At 37.2% G+C, this 17,937-nt stretch overlaps 3 protein-coding genes and 1 long non-coding RNA gene across 10 annotated transcripts; 2 read left to right on the top strand and 2 right to left on the bottom strand.

Annotated features, from left to right (window-relative positions):
• The first annotated feature begins 239 nt into the window (after positions 1 to 239).
• LOC105286304 (double-stranded RNA-specific editase Adar) lies at positions 240 to 9,292 on the top strand. 4 transcript variants are annotated; one of them, XM_011351171.3, is made up of 8 exons: positions 240 to 576; positions 2,512 to 2,585; positions 3,136 to 3,196; positions 3,340 to 4,170; positions 4,291 to 4,676; positions 4,775 to 5,069; positions 5,150 to 5,340; positions 5,449 to 9,292. In XM_011351171.3, exons 1-8 carry the CDS (start codon positions 255 to 257, stop codon positions 5,545 to 5,547), a joined length of 2,259 nt encoding a protein of 752 aa, XP_011349473.2. In that variant the 5' UTR covers positions 240 to 254; the 3' UTR covers positions 5,548 to 9,292. The 4 variants fall into 4 exon arrangements, with proteins under 4 accessions (XP_011349473.2, XP_011349469.1, XP_011349470.1 ...); XM_011351167.3 differs by lacking the exon at positions 240 to 576 and adding an exon at positions 1,863 to 2,435 and having other exon boundaries at positions 4,291 to 4,694; XM_011351168.3 differs by lacking the exon at positions 240 to 576 and adding an exon at positions 1,869 to 2,435.
• LOC105286310 lies at positions 875 to 1,670 on the bottom strand. Of its 2 annotated transcripts, none has more exons than XR_003407367.1 (2): positions 1,581 to 1,670; positions 875 to 1,118 (listed from the first exon to the last, which is right to left on the bottom strand). It is a non-coding gene; the product is annotated as an uncharacterized LOC105286310 (long non-coding RNA). The 2 variants fall into 2 exon arrangements; XR_003407368.1 differs by lacking the exon at positions 1,581 to 1,670 and adding an exon at positions 1,276 to 1,574.
• A 205-nt stretch (positions 9,293 to 9,497) lies between the features above and the next one.
• On the bottom strand, positions 9,498 to 15,460 carry LOC105286305 (coiled-coil domain-containing protein 186). Of its 3 annotated transcripts, XM_011351173.3 has the most exons (10): positions 15,022 to 15,460; positions 14,692 to 14,941; positions 12,978 to 14,448; positions 12,578 to 12,848; positions 11,965 to 12,368; positions 11,335 to 11,873; positions 10,983 to 11,245; positions 10,785 to 10,808; positions 10,523 to 10,672; positions 9,498 to 10,321 (listed from the first exon to the last, which is right to left on the bottom strand). In XM_011351173.3, the coding sequence occupies exons 2-10, from the start codon at positions 14,789 to 14,791 to the stop codon at positions 10,247 to 10,249; spliced, it is 3,297 nt and encodes a 1,098-aa protein (XP_011349475.2). In that variant the 5' UTR covers positions 14,792 to 14,941; positions 15,022 to 15,460; the 3' UTR covers positions 9,498 to 10,246. The 3 variants fall into 3 exon arrangements, with proteins under 3 accessions (XP_011349475.2, XP_011349474.2, XP_011349476.2); XM_011351172.2 differs by lacking the exon at positions 15,022 to 15,460 and having other exon boundaries at positions 14,692 to 15,015; XM_011351174.2 differs by lacking the exons at positions 10,785 to 10,808; positions 15,022 to 15,460 and having other exon boundaries at positions 14,692 to 15,015.
• Positions 15,456 to 17,815, top strand: LOC105286306 (probable sulfite oxidase, mitochondrial). Its single transcript, XM_011351175.3, has 8 exons — positions 15,456 to 15,496; positions 15,624 to 16,259; positions 16,344 to 16,530; positions 16,619 to 16,744; positions 16,864 to 17,056; positions 17,136 to 17,336; positions 17,417 to 17,476; positions 17,563 to 17,815. Exons 1-8 carry the CDS (start codon positions 15,456 to 15,458, stop codon positions 17,802 to 17,804), a joined length of 1,686 nt encoding a protein of 561 aa, XP_011349477.2. The 3' UTR covers positions 17,805 to 17,815.
• The last annotated feature ends 122 nt before the right edge of the window (positions 17,816 to 17,937 follow it).

The following is a 17,937-nucleotide window of genomic DNA, read 5'->3' as shown; positions in this document are numbered from 1 at the left end:
GTGGACGTATTAATAATTGAAAAAGTGCGTTTAACAAATTGGTGTGATTTTACATCTCTCGGACATTAAACGTAATATCGATCGTATCAATTTGCCGCTATCGTTATCGCAGGCAAAGTTTTTAAATGAATTCAAGATACCGGCAAACGCGTTATTGTCACTGCTAAGGCATCGAACGGGATTGCGAGTTCGAACGCAGAGAGAAATTTTCGCCGAGCCAGTGATCAACTTTTGGCTGGAAGTGCATATGTGAGATGAAAGTATCAAAAACGGAATTGCATGAAATTGTATTTACGGTGACACGTATATTAATGCAACGTTCGCCGCATCTCTCCCGAATGTGTAACGTCACGTGGCGCTCTCGTCTACAAAGCCTCTCGCGAAATGGTTTACTGAGGAAGTTGCAATTCTTAATCAATCACTCGGACCTGCGCACGATTGTAAAATGTTTTAATCGGAGATTATTTGCCAACGATCCGGATATCCTGTGCATCCTCTACAACGAGATTGTTCGACGTGGTTTGCAAGATGCTGTGTACGTCGAAAATATAAGCAGGACCTACATGAAACTGAGTGGTAATGTTCCTCTTAATTTCTATTAACGTTTATAACATTTGCGTGTATACTTTGCACTTGTTTTCGTCACATGTGTTTCCATCAATATCTCTGCTAAAAGTATCTTTTCAAATTCGCAAATGCAATTTTGAGATTTTGAATAAAGCATGTGAAGTATGCTGCAATGCGCATAATTGATGTTAACTAATCTATTTTGCACGATGCGGAGCGATCGATTTATCCTCAAATGGATATTCGTTGAGAAAAGGTAGAGAGATACGCAGAGATATTACAAATGTGTCTCAACTCTTGAATTAAAGTTGCAAATTAAATGTATAATAATCTCCCTTGAGGAAGTCAGGATACAATTTTGTCATTTAATGTTACACTTACGTCGTGATCTTATATTGCATCTCAAAATAGCGGTCTGCACAAGCCAGTTGTCGTTCATTTCGAGCTTACTTCTGCCGAATTTCATGCATTGCCTGCTTCATGTTTGGTCAAACTTGCCGAACTCGTCGAACTGGTCAATTCTTGCAAATGATAGCTTCAGATTATACACTCTATAATAGTAATTTATGAAATCTATTTAATAATTTAACTTATGTAACAACCTGAACTTTAAAGTACATCAACAAAAATGGAGAATAGAGGCGATATCTGCACAGAGTGCATTCAACATGAGCGTGAAAATTAATAAAATAACGAAATATTGTTTACTTGACAAAAGCTCGCTTCAGTCCGTGTATGATTGACGGAAAATTTCAGAACGGATTTCTGCTTGCAATTTTGTGCATCATGCGGAACGAAGGACGCATGCGGACTTCTAAATGCGCGATAAATCGTATGATACATCACGTATCACGTCCTATGCACGTGTGTGCACGTGTGCATCATGTGATGAAATGGTCAAACGTGTTTCCCGTATTACACGACGCATACGAAATTGCAAATCGAATTTCGTTCCGAAGCCCATAACTGATTAGATTGCTCGTACGCAACATGATCTGTCCAAGATTACTTACTTCCGTGAAAGAGAAATAATAGGCAACCCCAATTGGAAGATCATTGATGAGCATGTTAAATTAGGCAGGATCGACCGCTTTGACGATTCCTCGTGCGCGTGCGCGGTCGGTACCTTGCGCGGCACACGATCGCAGTGGAACGCGAGACAGGGCTGTTCTTAGCGTTGGCAGCACTCGATGCGGGGTCACTACGAGCGTCATTCTCGTGTTTTTCGCGTCGAGCATGCGGCTAGGGTCTTTTTTAACGATAACCAGATAAAGAAAACGCATCTGCAAGTCGCCCATTTTGAACCGAGTGAATACGATATTCGTGCCAACAATAAAAAGCCAAGATCCGTTTCTCGTGAAATCCTCTCTCCATTTGAAAGCCATTTCTCCGCAAAAAGCATAGTTCGGCGTCCGAGATGCAGCATCCCGAGACCGTCATTGACGCGAGCGACGTAATGTCGCATCGCCAGAGATCCGTCAAGTTAAGCCAGTCGGGATCATAAAAAGAAAGTACACTTCCGTGCGATCGTTGAACACGTCGTGAAAAGACATTGTGCAAGCAGTATTTTATTCCGTGGAGCGGCTTACGTCCTTCGCGACAACCGCGCTATCAAGACGACAAGGTTAGACCGGAGCTCAGGTTAAGTTAGGTCGATTATGCACAAAAAAACGGCAATGGCGCTGCGGATTTTCGTGGTACCTGAATAATTAAAATCAATGTAGTACATGGGGCACGCGGTTTTTATTTCGTGAACGTGCATTTTATCGTTTGTGCTGTCGTGTCCAAGTATTTTTTTAAGTCAGAGAGACGCATCATGTCAACCGGGCTGGCAGTGCTAAATAACAACCAACAATCGAGTCAGACAAGTACGAAATGGCTCTATTGATTTTCCAACGTACGTACCTGTGATATCTCGCGTGTTTATACGTCGATTTTTTTCAGAATGCGATGCACCTATGGTCCCTGCTAATGGTAATACGCTAGTGGAGAACTCGCAGAGTGCAAGTACAACATTGGTGAGTTTGCAAGGCAATCTTCAGTTGCCAGTAGATATTCGGCTTTTCCGAAAATTCCCAAGGGAGAGTCGAAAAATCTCAAATAGCGTTAGAAAGAAACGTTGTCAATGAATTGGAAAATGATTTGTACGGTGCACTAGATAGGAATATTCTCCCAAGTTTATAATTTATGTAGGAATTTAGTACATATATAGTACATACATTAGAAACACTTTTCTCAAGGTACAATGATTAATAATCTTTCTAAAGCTATTGTGATTGGTTTGATTGTTGATTATAATCTTGTGCTATTCCATTAAGCAATACTTCTTTCTTTGTACTTTTACTTTTACAACTCATACAAATGAGCATCTACAAAGTTCCAATTATATCGAGATGAAAATTACAAATTTACAAAGAAATTAGAAAATTTCTCCACTTGCGTTCTTTCTGCATTAATAAGAGACAAAACTAGAAATACTTAGTGCAAAGCTTGAAGCATCAAGTTACTAATTTGCTTAGTGGAAGAAGACATTAGCCACGACTATTATCTCATAGATTTGCCTCGCAGATGGGGCAAGGAAATACACTGAGATCCGCTCTTAAGAGAGCAACAGATATAGATACAGAAGGTCAGTGATACACGTGTTTTTTTTCTGACATATTTTGCATTATTATTCACGTAGAAGAAACTGAAAAATGATTCACATTTTATAATATACTAGATAATAACTACTATATATAAAACAAAGCTCAATTTGTGTTATTTCGTTAGATATTGGTAGCGCAAAGAAGCGTCATAAAAATCCACAACCAAAAAACGCAGTATGTGCACTGAACGAGTTGAAAACTGGAGCTACGTACAAAGTGGTAGGGCAGACCGGGCCTACGCACGCCCCGATTTTCACGATCGCGGTTCAAATCGATGGACAGTCGTACGAGGGAAAAGGGCGTACCAAGAAAATGGCTAAGCACGCGGCTGCTGAACTGGCTTTACGCAACATCATTCAATTTCGAAATACTCCCGAGGTTCATCAAGCTATCAATACTTGCCAGCCGGTTGTGCCTCTCGAGCCGGATTTCACTAGCGACGTGACGGAACGTGATAACCACCTTGTCAATGCATTCAAAACGCTAACGCAAGAGCCAAAGAATACGAACAAATTCTTGGACAAGGGTCCAGTGGCGTTGATCAACGAACTCTATCCGGGCGTTGTGTACAACTGCATATCCGACAACGGAGAGAGTTACGCGAAGTTCACGATATCGGTAACCATCGATGGAGAGACGTTCGAGGGTACGGGCCCGAGTAAGAAATTGGCAAAAGCAGCGGCGAGTAAGGCTGCTTTAGCGAAATTGCGAAATGTCCATAGTACCTCGTTTTGTATACCGCTGCCCGTTCGCATCCTGCCTAACTTTTCCAATTCTGCGCATTGGCAAGAGCAAATGACCCTACCACAAATGTTGGCCGACAAAATCGGCAAGATGGTCAATCAGAAGTTCAGCGAACTGATTCAGAGCAAGCCGCAACACGCACGACGCAAGGTTCTAGCCGGTATTGTACAAACGAGGGGACAGGACGCGGAACTGATATGCGTCACCACTGGTAAGAACACATGTTTCTTTTTCTTTTACCAGTAATGTGTACTCACATACTTAACGATAAGATAGATCTTGGAAGATTCTCTCCAACATGTCTATTAAAGCGTCATTTTTTTGGCAAAAGGTACGAAGTGCGTTTCGGGCGAGCATCTGAGCGTTAGCGGCGGCGCCGTGAACGACTGTCACGCGGAGGTGGTGGCGCGACGATGTCTCTGCGAATATTTGTATAAGCAACTGGAGCTGCACACCGAGGACAAGAGCACGGAGTCCATCCTGGAGTCCGCGAAGAAGGGATTTAAATTGAAGCAAGGCATCCAATTTCACTTGTACATAAACACCGCTCCCTGTGGAGACGCGAGGATCTTCTCACCCCACGAGGAAAACGAGTCCATAGACAAGCATCCCAACAGACGAGCCAGGGGTCAATTACGAACGAAGATCGAGTCTGGGGAGGGAACTATTCCCGTGAAGAGCAACGAGGGTATTCAAACTTGGGACGGCGTATTGATGGTACGTGTCGCTCGCATGGTCAGTAGTGATCAGTATTTTTACATAGAGAAATTACATCGTATGTACTTGATTTGATCGACGTTTTCGCACGATTTTAGGGTCAAAGACTGCTGACGATGTCGTGTTCGGACAAAATAGCTCGATGGAACGTACTTGGTGTGCAGGGTGCACTTCTAAGCCACTTCATCGAGCCAATTTACTTCCACAGCATTGTTCTTGGCAGTCTTTTGAACCCGAGTCACATGTACAGGGCGGTGTGCGGCCGTATCGAGAACACTATTCAGGGCCTGCCGCCGCCGTACAGGCTCAACAAACCACTCATGAGTCTAACTACATCTTCCGAGGTGAGGCAACCCGGAAAGGCACCTAATTATAGTGTCAATTGGACGATCGGTTCGTACGAGTTTGAATTTTTCGAGCGTGATGTGTAAGGTTGAATCTCTTCTTTTTCTCAACTGCTTGCTAAAATTTAGGGCAGAGCGAAGCCGAAGTGATAAACTGCACAACTGGGAAGGATGAGTTGGGGAAACCTTCTAGGATATCTAAGCAGGCTTTCTTTAGAAGGTTCTTTAATCTCTTGGATAAAATTCAAACGATAGACGACGTCGATGAGAATCGCTGTCGCCATTATTTTGATGCAAAATCTTCGGTACAGGATTATTCGGTAAGTGATTAGATCTCTCATAGGTTATGACAGTGCGTACACAGATGCGCGGGATATCAATGCTGATTGTGCATATTTTATCTGGTGTTTTGCTGTTTTCCTGTTTAGCTTGCCAAGCATCAATTGAAGGATGCTTTCGTGAGAGCACAGCTTGGAAGCTGGGTAAAAAAGCCGATTGAGCAGGACATGTTTGAAGTCGATATCTGACTAAATCAAAGTAATAGTAACATCCCACCGAATCATGCAAAGAGTCAAGTTGCGGAATATGTAGTTCCTAGTGCAAAATAGATCGCTCGTTCGGCGTGTCATAATATGGCAGAATTTGGTATCAGTAAAGCATAAATCGTAGGATCTCCCGCATACGTTCTTGATCTTGCGCCCTATGATCTCAGTATATTTATCGTGTTCAAAGTGCATCACACAAAGTTGCATCCGTAATTAATGAGTTTTCTTCCGTATTACGTAGCCGATAGAAAGATGCACGTCAGCACTCGAAGCTTATATTATTTTGACGTATCGATAGCTATAGTTGTTGACACTTTACGCACACACCACACACGAAAACTTTTAGTCTAGTAAATGCCTTATATTGCTTCCCATGAAAAAAATCTTTTTTAATTTTAGTGCACTGCCCTCCATAAAAAAAGAAAAAAAAACTAAATAAAATAAAATGTCTAATAAATTGAAATTCAGTAGATGTTGTAGTAAATACAGACAGATCTTTTCTAAAATAATTTCATTACTTTCGTAAAAAGAAAGAGAAAGAAAGAGAGATATTTGTACATCTCATTCCTACTTATCTGTTTCCACCAGTACGAGTGGCTAATTCCCGAAACTATTTTTAATAGCTGATAAATAGATGGAATAGTTTTAAGAGGCAAATTAGTGTCTTATATATATGAATCCACTGTATCTACAACATCCTCAGATAACATCCAACATGAAAAATTAACAAATTAAATTATACACAGGTATTCATAATTTTTTTTCAACATTATTTATCATTCCGTGTAATGCATCTCTAATGCGTACTTGTATGCACACGTGACACCAACATCATGTATCGTACACAATGAACATATCTTTGCGTAAATATGTGTATGGAAGGCTAACATCAGTCGAGCTCGTCCCCCCTGCGTATTTCTATATCTTAAAATATGTAAAATTGAAAAGTTTGTCATCCATAATTTAACGAAATGCTATCTGGGATCTTTTTGTAGGGCATTAAGTATTCGTAACAACGAGTTAAGTTACAACATTTTGCATCTTCAACGGCTGTGATTGGATTCAGATCTGAAAAATGGGTCTTAATCGTAAGAGATATCAACTTCGTCGCAAAGCTCAGCAAAAAAGGCGGGACAGAATTTCTCATCAATTTGTATAATCGCATAAAGTTTGTATTATCATGTGCAATTTTCCATTTTAGCAATTTTACGGCGATTCTCGTTTATCCGTTTACTCTCGTTATTATCTCGTAATATCTCGATTATTTCTTATTGTTTGCAAGTCTATCAGAACGCTAGGTTTTTAACAGCTGTTTCTTGTTTTCCAGTAAAGAACATTGTTTAGATATTGTGCAGAAAGCTCTTTGGAAAGCGAGCCGTGCGTATTTTAGTAATTAGAATCGTAACTGATATTCGTGGTTTTCGTTACAAAGTCCGCAACTGTCCACAGCCGGTATATAGTAGTTAGTTATTATTTCCAATAATATATACATACATATATATATATATATACGAATATGTTTCGTAAGATTAAAAGGAAATGATAATGGTATAGAAAAACATGATAATAATTATGCGACATGTATTACATAATTTTTCAGACGAATATGTTACTATTACATATAATAGCATATTTAGAGAATCCTAAGGTCATTGCCTCACTGTGCCAGTATTACGATCAATGCAATTCTGCCGTAGTGACACACTGCCCGGTGCTGGTCCAGTTTTGCATAAAGAACTCTTGATTTTATTTTATGTAATGCGAAAACACCAAATATGTTTCTCTTTAAGTGGTTAAGTTGTACAGGCAATTGTTAAGTATTAAGTTATTAATTTTCTCTTCAAGAGATATATTTATATGGACACACACATGATAGTTTTAAAAAGTCTTGCATGAGGAAGGGAGAGAGAGAAAGACATTAGCGTATATCACACACGCAATCAGTTTTATGATGAGTGTTAAAAGTTTTATTTAACATTTTATGTATTTTAATTGATTAAAAAAGAGGAAAAACGAAATTTTATTTAATGGTTAGTGCAAAGTTTTGCGTTACTGCGTTTAACCAACATGAAAAATTCCAACATGCGAGTAAAAAGTTCCTACCTATAAATATTATATAAATAATTTTATGCTTCCTGTACAGATTTGGAATACACTCGGTTTGTTTTTTACGTGCGCATCATTATTTAATCGATTGCGTGTGGCGATGAGAAACTTGGCTCGCGCATATGTTGGAATTAATAGTGATACCAGTCGTGTATTTGTGCCAAGCGCAATACGCACCAACAGCTCAATGAAATTTCATTTATTTATTCTCATTATTTATTTTCATGTTAAATATATTTTGCCAAAAAAAAGAAAAAAGAAAAAGAAAAAAAAAAACGACATCACGTTATTAAAAATGTACTATAATTCTGTTACACATTTGTATGATAGGTGTTCTGTTCGTTTTCATCGAACTATTCGAATTATTTATTTATTGTGAAAGTATTATTTGTGCCGTAAATTGATATCTTTTTTAATTAACCATATTTAATTGAAAATGTATTTATGAAATACCGAATGATTATTTTTTCATTCTCCATTCCTTGCGCTTTATTTAATAAAAAGCGCGAAAATATATTTATTGTAATTTGTCGTGAATTCCATATTTTCCAAGTGCTAGTCGAATATTCCATTAATCGATCGTGATGTTATCTTTAATGCTAAATTGCAATTTTGTCAATCATATAGAAATAATTACAAAGAATTTTAACAGTAAATGGGCTTTGAGGCTCCATGCCCATTTGAAATTAGATAATGATATTTTCTCAACAAGGATTGCACATAAAGTAAAAACTAGGAAAGCATACAATTTTTTTATATGTTAATGACGTTTACTTAGGGAAATGTTAAAAATTTTTTTATGCAACTCATTAAAATGGAAGTAGGATTCTTTCCTAATTGCAACTCCATCGGAGTATCCTTTCGTTTGTTTGCATTTAAAAAAAATTTACTTTTGGATTAAAATACGATTTAGGAATCGAGGGCGATTTCGTCCTCTACGATTTCCTCGTAGAATAAATAGTTGTAAAATGTGACTACAATGTTCAATCACTATTCTATAAAGAAATTGTATGATGTAACACTTGAAACAGACGTTAATATTTAGATATTTCATGACAATTCTTTGTCACATACGACACTTCTCAAGTAACAGAGAGGTAACAGAAGTTAAATGTATTAAATCTGGGAGTTATTATTATATCATAATATTAATTATCATCAGTATTGATATTTGTAGTATAAAAATAATAATCGATTATTCGAAAAGGAAAGTGATCCACTTTAGCTATTATAGGTGATTGTAGGCATCGAAACTAGGTATTAATAGTATAGTAAGAGGCATGTGAGAGAGAGAGAGAGAGAGAGCGATATTTTATCGTTAAATATGCGATATAAAGAACGAATTTTATAGCGTCTCTCTCATCGAGTAATAATAATCTTTTAGTGGAAAACTATATCTATATATCTAATGTTTATTATATATTTAGTTTTCTTGTGATCTCCTCTTCCATCGCATAACGCAAGTTTGCGATTACTTTACTTACACGTAATTGCATTTTATTATCGCATCGTACAATGTAACACGATATTGTAATAATGTAGTACGATGCGTGGTAGTAGAGTATCTCGGTCGCTCATCCAGAGAAACCCAAGAGTAAACTCAAAAATAAATTTAAAGACATTAATCATTAGGTTTAGTCAATTTTACTCGGATTATCTTTCACCTGCTATACGCTCAAGTACGTACTATGGTCTCAAACAAAGTCCTGAGCATAAATCAAGTATTAACCGTCGAGTATAACATGAATTCGTAGTCGGCTAGATTTTAAGCTTGACTAGTGCCTCTAGATGTGTAAGTATTTTAGAAATTAAAACAATCTAGTTAAACTTGCAAAATAAATCTTTATTTAACAGATCTCTAGCGTTATTATGATATTCCCTTAATAAGTGTAGGCGATCTTCTTCCTTGAAGTGACAATTTACTAAAAGTAATAATATATACATATACACATACATGTACTTAGGATTAATAAGCATGTCCATTTTATGCATATAATTTCTTTCTTCTTTTCAAAAAACTTAATCTAATTTATATGAATTTTAAACAAGTGTGTACATATACACTTATCAAACTAGAATAACTGATAAATGCACCATTGCAAGACTCTGTGATTGAATTAATTATGTACAACTATTAAATTAACATTTCTAAATCTATTTAAACAATTAAACACATGATACTTCGATACAATTAAACACATGATACACGATACTTTTTAGATAGAAATTAAAAATTTGTAAGTGTACGGCATTCATGTGTTTGATGATATATTACATGTTTAAAACAAAATAGAAAATATATTAGTCGCAGTCAGTTACTTGTTCGTAAAGTTTCTTTAAAGTAAATTTATGAGGAATATACAATTCGAGACGAAGCAGTAGCAATATGTCTACATAGTGTGTTGCGAGTCGTATAATAACAGATAATGTAATAAATAAGAACATCTCTTGTCAAGATAAAGGTAACAAATCATAATGTAAATGGGAAATAATTCTCTTGAATGAATATTTAACATACAATAGTCGTATACTATATCTACATAACGACGTCCTATATACACACAACATCTAATTATTAATTTTCAATTTGTTTTTGTTGATGCTGCATTGTTAATTTCGCTATCTCATTACCTAATGTATCGATATTGTCCTGCAAAAATAATAGGATGAGGTGATAACTATAGAATACATTGGAGAATTAGTAATTACATCTATCTAAAGAAATAAATATCACATCTAAGTCGCATTCTGTGGCAAAATGATCACTTTTTTGAGGAAAAAAACTGATCGTCAATTTTTTGAGCCACAACTTTAAGACAGCATTTAAAACTTTCTTCAAATATACATTTACCTTTAGGGTAATGTTTTTCAATAATGCATCCTCAAGAACAGCTTGTAATTTTTGGTTGATCTCTAATGAAAGTTCCAGCGTCATGTTCTCATCCGAGACTCGATGATTGTAAACAGATGCCATTATGCCTCCGTGTCGTGCCAATTCCGCCTGTGTGTGCATTTTGAAATTTATTAATAATTAGGCACAAACAAATATAATATTAATTCATTAATAACATTGAGTACAGAAATGCTTGTTTATAAACTTTTCTCACACTTACTGAATCCCTTTTGCTTTTGATATGCTTGGTTATAAAAAATCAATATATGCCTGTTATTATCATAACGCACTTTACAGTTTCGATTATAAATTGATACGAATTTATCATTAAGATAGAATAGAGCTAGGGATATGTAGACATGCTAACTGTATAGTTAGTTTTACCTAGGGATAGACATAATTAGCTACGAATACCTACCTTGTGTCTATCTCTTTCGTTACATGTCAGAGCTCCAAAGTTTTGATGTAAAACATAGTTTTGTATTATTTTTGTTTTCTTCTGCAACTCTTCGACCAACGTTTGCGTATGTTCCTCTAGAAAATCTAATTTCTCCGCTCTTTTTACATTGATCTTTTGCAGCTTGATGATGCGGTCAATCAGTACTTGTTTACTAGGTTCTACGGAATGGATATGATCACCGTTGGAATTGTTATCCGATAAGGCGCCGTTCAACGCATCACCTGAAAACAGAAACGAACGATAAAGTAATAATCGAAAGCTATAATTATCGAGATATTTAATTTATATAAGATACACATATATATCAAACCTGTATTTAGAGAAGTATTAGATCCCGTTCTGGATGCAATATCTAATGAATTATTAGGCGAAGCGGCTTCCAACATCTCTAATTTTCTACGACACTGTTGCAATTCTTGTGCCATCTCCTTTATGGACACTTGGTGCTTCCTCTTCAGTATTGCATTTTCGCCCTGACTATCCTCCAATTTCTGGGCAAAGTTCTGCGCGAGCTGAGTCTGTTCGGCGACATGTCTAGCCAAGATCTCACACTCCTCTCGTCTCTTTCTTCGTTCTTGCGCCAAGTCCTCCTCCAGAGCTTTGACCTTACTGGTCAGTTCACCGATACAATCACGTAGCGGACCGTGTTCGGATTCGAGATGATTCGCTTTTGTCTCAATCGCGGTAAACTCCGACTGAAGACATACATTTTTATGTGTCAACTTTTGCGTAAAGTCCAGCATGTCCGCCTCCTTTTGACGGCATGCTTGCATGTCAGATCGTAATTCCTCGTTTGCCGATCGTAGCTGCGCAAGTTCAGCTTCAACCGCTGCCATACATTCGTCTTTACTGTGCGAGCGAAACGAATATCGTCTTTTATTTTAAAGTGTCGAATTTATTTACTCAAAAATAATTTTATATTACTGCAATATGTACTTACTGTTGCAACTGGAGTTTCATTGTTTCCAATTGCGAAACCTTGCTTAATAATTCGGCGATCTGTTCTTCACGCTGATTAACAGCTATCCTTAACTTATTCAAATTATCCTCATTGCTCAATCGAGCTTGCTCGGATTCTTGAACTCTCACGTTGAGACTCTTATTTTCTTCGATTAGACTCTGTTGCCTAGATTTTAGCATTTCCAATTCTCTTTGCAATTGAAGCCTTAGCGTTTCCTTATCTTCAGTAACGTGTCGTTCTAGGATCAAACGCGCTTGATGCTCCTTTAACTGTTGATCTAACGTTACAGCCTTATTCTCTTCGGACTGTTGAAATTTACGGAACGATTCTTGCGTTTCGCGGCGTATCTGTTCACACTCTTCTTTCATATCATTTATCTTCATCTGTAACATACATCTAAATAATATTGACATTTCCTATTAGAATTTCGTGAACGACGATTAACGATCAAACGTTTGCCAATTATGACGGAGTGCGATAAATTGAGTTTGTTATTAAAATTTGACGATGCTTGTATAATTGAAAATACAACTGGCAATCATTTTTTTTGTCACAATCTAAAATACCTAACGATTTTTTATACTGCATTTACCAAAGCTTTATCCAATTTCTGTTGAGTGTCCTTCTGCGAGTCCATTTCAGTTTTAAGTTTATTCTGTGACCACTTCAGTTTGATTTCCTTTATCTTAACGTCCTCCTTTACCGTCTCCATTTCCTTTTGAAGCTCAGTTATTTCGCGACATTTACCATCCAAGATGACACATATTCTTGTACGCTCACCCTGTGTTTGGCGCAGCTTGTTTTGTAGCGATTCCTGATCCTTCAGAACCTCCTTAACTTTACGTTCCGCGCATTCTTTCGCTCTGTCAGAAATTAAACTTTATAGAGTCATCGCGAAATATATTTTAATACATACACAAATATATCAACTGATTATGCGCGCGTGTGAAAAGTAACACAATCAAATTATTACTAGATAGCTGTTTTTGTACCTTTGCGAATCGATCAACTGTTTCTCACTAATTACATATTTCATAACCATGTTATCCTTCTCCTTGTTAGCTGCAAGACATTCCTTTCTTAGAGTTTGTTGCGTATTCAGCGACGCGTTCAAATCCGCTGATAGTTTATTTACAGTCCTCTCTAAGTTTTCCACCTGTAAGGTCAACGCATCCCTAGTCGTCTGAATTTCGTGGAACGATTTGTCTGATCGATTTAACTTCTCCTCTGAATCTTCCTTATATTTATCGTCGTGTAATTTTTCCGTCTGCAAACAGGTATATTTATCTTCATTCGTTTCCGTCAGCGATACGTCGCATCTCGCTTGTGCCGCGATGACACCTATGTTACTTGTTTCAGGGATATACTTTCTCTCTTTTGACACTTCGTCGTTCTCGAGATCGTTATTATGCATTGATTGTTCCTCGTTCGGCGGAAAATCAGTGCACACGATTTCATTCGTCTTGATTTCATTCTCGTTATTCACTACGTTATCCAACTCGTCTTTGTTGTCGCCACAAGTCCGCTTTATCGAACAACCTTTCGCACTAAGAATATCATTCGAGGTGGTTACATTTATATTTGATCTAGGCGTTATACCTCTAGCAGCAGATTCGTTATTAGCGTAAAGTCTTGCGTCAGTTTCGATAGATCTCGACGCGTGATTGTATCTCATTGCCAAATGTTGCGGCAGCAATGCTTTCTCCATGATGTTTGTCGACTTCTCCGTAATAAAGTTTAAAAAGTTTCGACTTTTGTTTATCAGCTGTGCATTCGATTGCATTATATTCATTGGATTCGTTAGAAGAGACATTTTTACGAGTTTACTGTCGTCGGCCAGCACCGTTCGTGGTATCGGATTGTTTCGTGCATGTTTACTTGGCATAAGTGCATTGGATCCACTTTCCTTTGATGGATCTCCCTCGCTTTGATTTTTCACACTTGAACTCGTGTTATCAACTGTTTGTAATTGTGAATCTATACTTTCCAGTTCATTGTGCTTGTCCAATGAATTATTCCGACATGCTTCAGTAATTTTTCTATTTCTCAAGGATTCAGATTGTTTTTTCACATCGCATGACTGATTAAATAGTGTCTCTTCTTCATCGGTACATGCTGTTTTTAAATTGATTTGTGTTTGCGTATCATTCTTAGATCTATTAGCTATACTTCCAACTAAAGACGTATCTGCAGATGATGTCGCTATTGTGGGCAGGGATACGCTGTGGGTAAACGATTTGCGAAGATATCCGCTGTTTTGCGAAAGACAGTTTTCACTACTGAACAGTTGTTGGCATGTTTGAAGGTTTGTATTAGGAACGTTAGTAATAGAGTTCTCAATATCGAGATTAATACTATCCATCAAGTCTGACTTTCCATTGTCTTTTCTCAATAATGTTAAATCACTGTTATCACTGCATACTTTACTTTCATGATGATCATTTGGAACAATGATTCCTGTATCTAGAAGAAAACATAGATTTTCTATTTAGATTAAAAATAATACTAAAGAGAGATGAGAGCAGACATTATTCTTATGCGTTATCTCGTAGAATGAACCTTTTATTATTCTTGATAATTAAATGATTGAATGATTGGATTAAGAAAATGGGTTTTGGATACAGCTGTGCAATCTCTACAGACATGTCATATGAAAAATGACACATGTATGACAAGTATAAAATATTGTATTTCTAGATATGGTACCTGTGATTAATTGAACGTCTTGCTCTATAATTTTATTATCGTCGTCACATTTTTCGGTGAGATTAGTCCCGTCACCAAGAAAATCAGGTTTTTCGCCCATCTCGAACGAAATATATGGTTGGAACGCGAAGTTGACTTTTTACCTCATCATTTTGTGATTTTGCAAGGATAAACCATTAGTCTCGGAGACACTCACTTTCAATCACTATTTCAATCACTACGAAAGGCAAATTGCGACATTCCAAGTTTTCTATAAAATTTAAAAAATAACCTAAAAACTGGCTGTAACTTGTGTTCAATTGTCAATGGTGAGAAAGCAGGGGTACAAACCTTTCTCTTGAAAAAAAAGCGACGTTCTTCAGCGCCATCTCGTTTTGTACCTCAAAAATTGCGAACTCGCTGAGTAGTGAAGAAATGCGCAAAATTTGCGTCAAACAACGCGTGTAATGAGTGCGTATAATGTACATACATGATGCATGAATGTAGTCGTGAGCAGCACGCTTGACTACACATACACACACGCGCACAGCACATGCACTTGCTATGACCCATTTATCACATGTTTATCTCGGCACATAAATATTATCTCTGCTACGTCTCTGTCCTACGACGGCATGTAATGCATTCTCTTTGAAAGGAGTGGAGTTGATACCCCTCTCCTTACACTTGTTTTGCTTATACCAGTTCGTGTTGTTGATACTGCGTCAGATAACTGAAGATGTTAGCCGCATTAGTTGGCATCAGTCTGTATAGAAATTAGCATTATGAGTTTACACTGGAGAATATTTCATGGAGTGAGGCAAAAGTATTTATGTTATATTTATCATTTACGTTATTTCTAAAGTGTTTTTATCAATTGCTAGACAATTTACATGCGTTTAATTGACGTAACACATTTCTACGTGAAATAAGTGTAAATAAATTTATTTCAGATCGCAAGTACCACTGCTGCAAGTGATTGTAAAGAGTTATAATAATACGTACAGGCAATATTCCACAGAGAAGAAATATACATTTTCCCAAAATGTACATACACAGGATTCTTATAAATCGTACGCAACATATGTTGCCATTGCTGCATCTGTTTTAGGTATATCGTACTATACCTTCAAGTATAAACAAAATGTTTATGCCCTCAATGCAGCACAAAGTATACAATGTGGGCAATTACGAAAGGACTTGTCGACCTATACCCTGGAGGAAATAGGAAAGCATGACAGGAAAGAAAATCGCATTTGGGTCACTTTTAGACAAGGAGTGTACGACATTACAGAATTTGTAGATAAACATCCGGGTGGTCCCTCAAAGATCTTAATGGCAGCGGGAGGTTCGATCGATCCTTTTTGGTCGATTTTTGCAAATCATAATACCCCAGAAATATATTCGTTGTTGGAATCCATGAGAATAGGGAATATCTCGGAAGAGGATGCCAGATCCAATACAAGTGATTCGTACGACGCATATGCAAACGAACCTACCAGGCACAGGGCATTAATTGTTAACGGTCACAAGCCTTTCTGTGCAGAGCCGCCGTCTTCGATGTTGGCTGAGAGTTTTCTTACACCAACGTAAGTCTGTGCCATTTGAGCCAATTTTATCTGATTTTGCACACGTTTTTTTAGCTATATTTAATTAATTTTGCCTGCTTTTAGCGATCTTTTTTACGTCAGGAATCACTTGCCTGTCCCCGAGATAGATCTGAAGAATTATGCATTAGAATTGGCAGTAGAAGAAACTACTAAAAAGACACTTGATTTTGAGGCAATAAGAAAATATAAAAGACATACAATAACAGCTGCTGTTATGTGTGGTGGAAACAGACGTTCAGATATGTCGAAGGTAAATCTCTAGAAAAATACAAACATTACTGCTCAACGAGAGCTTAAATAAATTTAAATGATGGGTATTTACATAGTTCTTGTTATAGATAAAGAAACTAAAAGGGATTAATTGGAGTGTCGGTGCTGTTGGAAATGCAACGTGGACGGGTGCAAGATTATGTGATGTACTAAAGGATTTAGGAATTAATGAAGATGAATTTGAGCATGTACAGGTATCTTCCTCAAAACCAGTTTTTTACTTTTATCGCGATAAAAATAAATGGCATGTGCTTAAAAATAATTTGTAATTAAAAACATTAGTATTTTTCTCAGTGCTTTTCTTCTTTATCAGTTTGAGGGGTACGATCTAGATCCATCTGGTACGCCGTACGGTGCAAGTATCCCTATCGCAAAAGCTATCGATCCGCGAGGAGACGTAATATTGGCATATGAGATGAACGGTGAACCACTAAGCAAGGATCATGGATTTCCAATTAGAGTGATCGTTCCTGGTGTCGTGGGTGCAAGAAACGTGAAATGGCTCAGTATGGAAGATTTCAAGATTCCGACATAGTTGCAGCCAATTAATAAGCATTCATTGATATCCGAATATTCGCTCGACAGGTAAAATTTCTGTATCAAGGCGAGAGAGTCAGTCGCAGTGGCAACAGGGTGACTACAAAGGCTTTTCACCGAGTACGGATTGGGACAACGTCGACTTCAGTAAATCACCCGCGATACAAGAAATGCCTGTAATATCAGCGATTTGTGAACCACAAAGTGGAGATGAGGTCCAAGTTAAGAATGGAAAAATACAAGTGAGAGGTAAAAGCAAACGTACAATTATTAATTTATTAATTAATTACATTATACAATAATGATTTTGTAATTATTATTTTTGTCAGGCTACGCATGGTCTGGTGGTGGTCGGAAGACAATACGCGTCGATGTGACAAACGATAAAGGTAAGATAAGAGAAAGAAAACAAAACTTGTTGATATTCGGCTCGAATTATTCATATATTTCATCGTTTCAAATACTTTAATGAAAGGCACGACTTGGCATACGGCAAACCTGACCGAAGATCCTCAGGCGAAGCAAGGTCGATATTGGAGTTGGACATTGTGGAATGTGGAACTTCCCGTTGCGAAAAACAGCGGCAAAACTGAGATTTGGGCAAAAGCAGTTGATTCTGCCTACAATGTGCAGCCAGAGAGTTTCAGAAACATCTATAACCTCCGAGGATTACTCTGCAACGCATATCACAAAGTTATGATTAAATTAAAGCAATAGGTCTTTCAAAAGTTCTTTTTTTTAAATATCCTTTTTCTTTTAAATAAAAAGAAGAATAGAGAGTGTTTATAGCGTTCGTAGTGCTAACTGGATTACAGTCTCGAATGCTTCGCAATGGCAATCGGTTATAGGG

The sequence above is a fragment of the Ooceraea biroi genome, chromosome 13 (assembly GCF_003672135.1).
Source record: "Ooceraea biroi isolate clonal line C1 chromosome 13, Obir_v5.4, whole genome shotgun sequence".
In the NCBI taxonomy this organism is placed as follows: domain Eukaryota; kingdom Metazoa; phylum Arthropoda; class Insecta; order Hymenoptera; family Formicidae; genus Ooceraea; species Ooceraea biroi.
The sequence above is the reverse complement of the archived record's forward strand: the minus strand, read 5'-3'. Positions and strand labels throughout refer to the sequence as shown.

What these genes read in the sequence shown, in the direction of transcription:
- LOC105286304 (XM_011351171.3), top strand. Translation starts at nt 255, where the DNA reads ATGAAAGTATCAAAAACGGAATTGCATGAAATTGTATTTACGGTGACA. An exon ending in AGAGTGCAAGTACAACATTG is followed by an intron (nt 2,586 to 3,135) that starts GTGAGTTTGCAA and finishes TTTGCCTCGCAG; the next exon opens with ATGGGGCAAGGAAATACACT. An exon ending in TAGTGTCAATTGGACGATCG is followed by an intron (nt 5,070 to 5,149) that starts GTTCGTACGAGT and finishes GCTAAAATTTAG; the next exon opens with GGCAGAGCGAAGCCGAAGTG.
- LOC105286305 (XM_011351173.3), bottom strand. Translation starts at nt 14,791, where the DNA reads ATGGGCGAAAAACCTGATTTTCTTGGTGACGGGACTAATCTCACCGAA. An exon ending in AGACGTTCAATTAATCACAG is followed by an intron (nt 14,449 to 14,691) that starts GTACCATATCTA and finishes GTTTTCTTCTAG; the next exon opens with ATACAGGAATCATTGTTCCA. An exon ending in CAGTTGATCGATTCGCAAAG is followed by an intron (nt 12,849 to 12,977) that starts GTACAAAAACAG and finishes AATTTCTGACAG; the next exon opens with AGCGAAAGAATGCGCGGAAC.
- LOC105286306 (XM_011351175.3), top strand. Translation starts at nt 15,456, where the DNA reads ATGAGTTTACACTGGAGAATATTTCATGGAGTGAGGCAAAA. An exon ending in ATGAATTTGAGCATGTACAG is followed by an intron (nt 16,745 to 16,863) that starts GTATCTTCCTCA and finishes CTTCTTTATCAG; the next exon opens with TTTGAGGGGTACGATCTAGA. An exon ending in CGATGTGACAAACGATAAAG is followed by an intron (nt 17,477 to 17,562) that starts GTAAGATAAGAG and finishes CTTTAATGAAAG; the next exon opens with GCACGACTTGGCATACGGCA.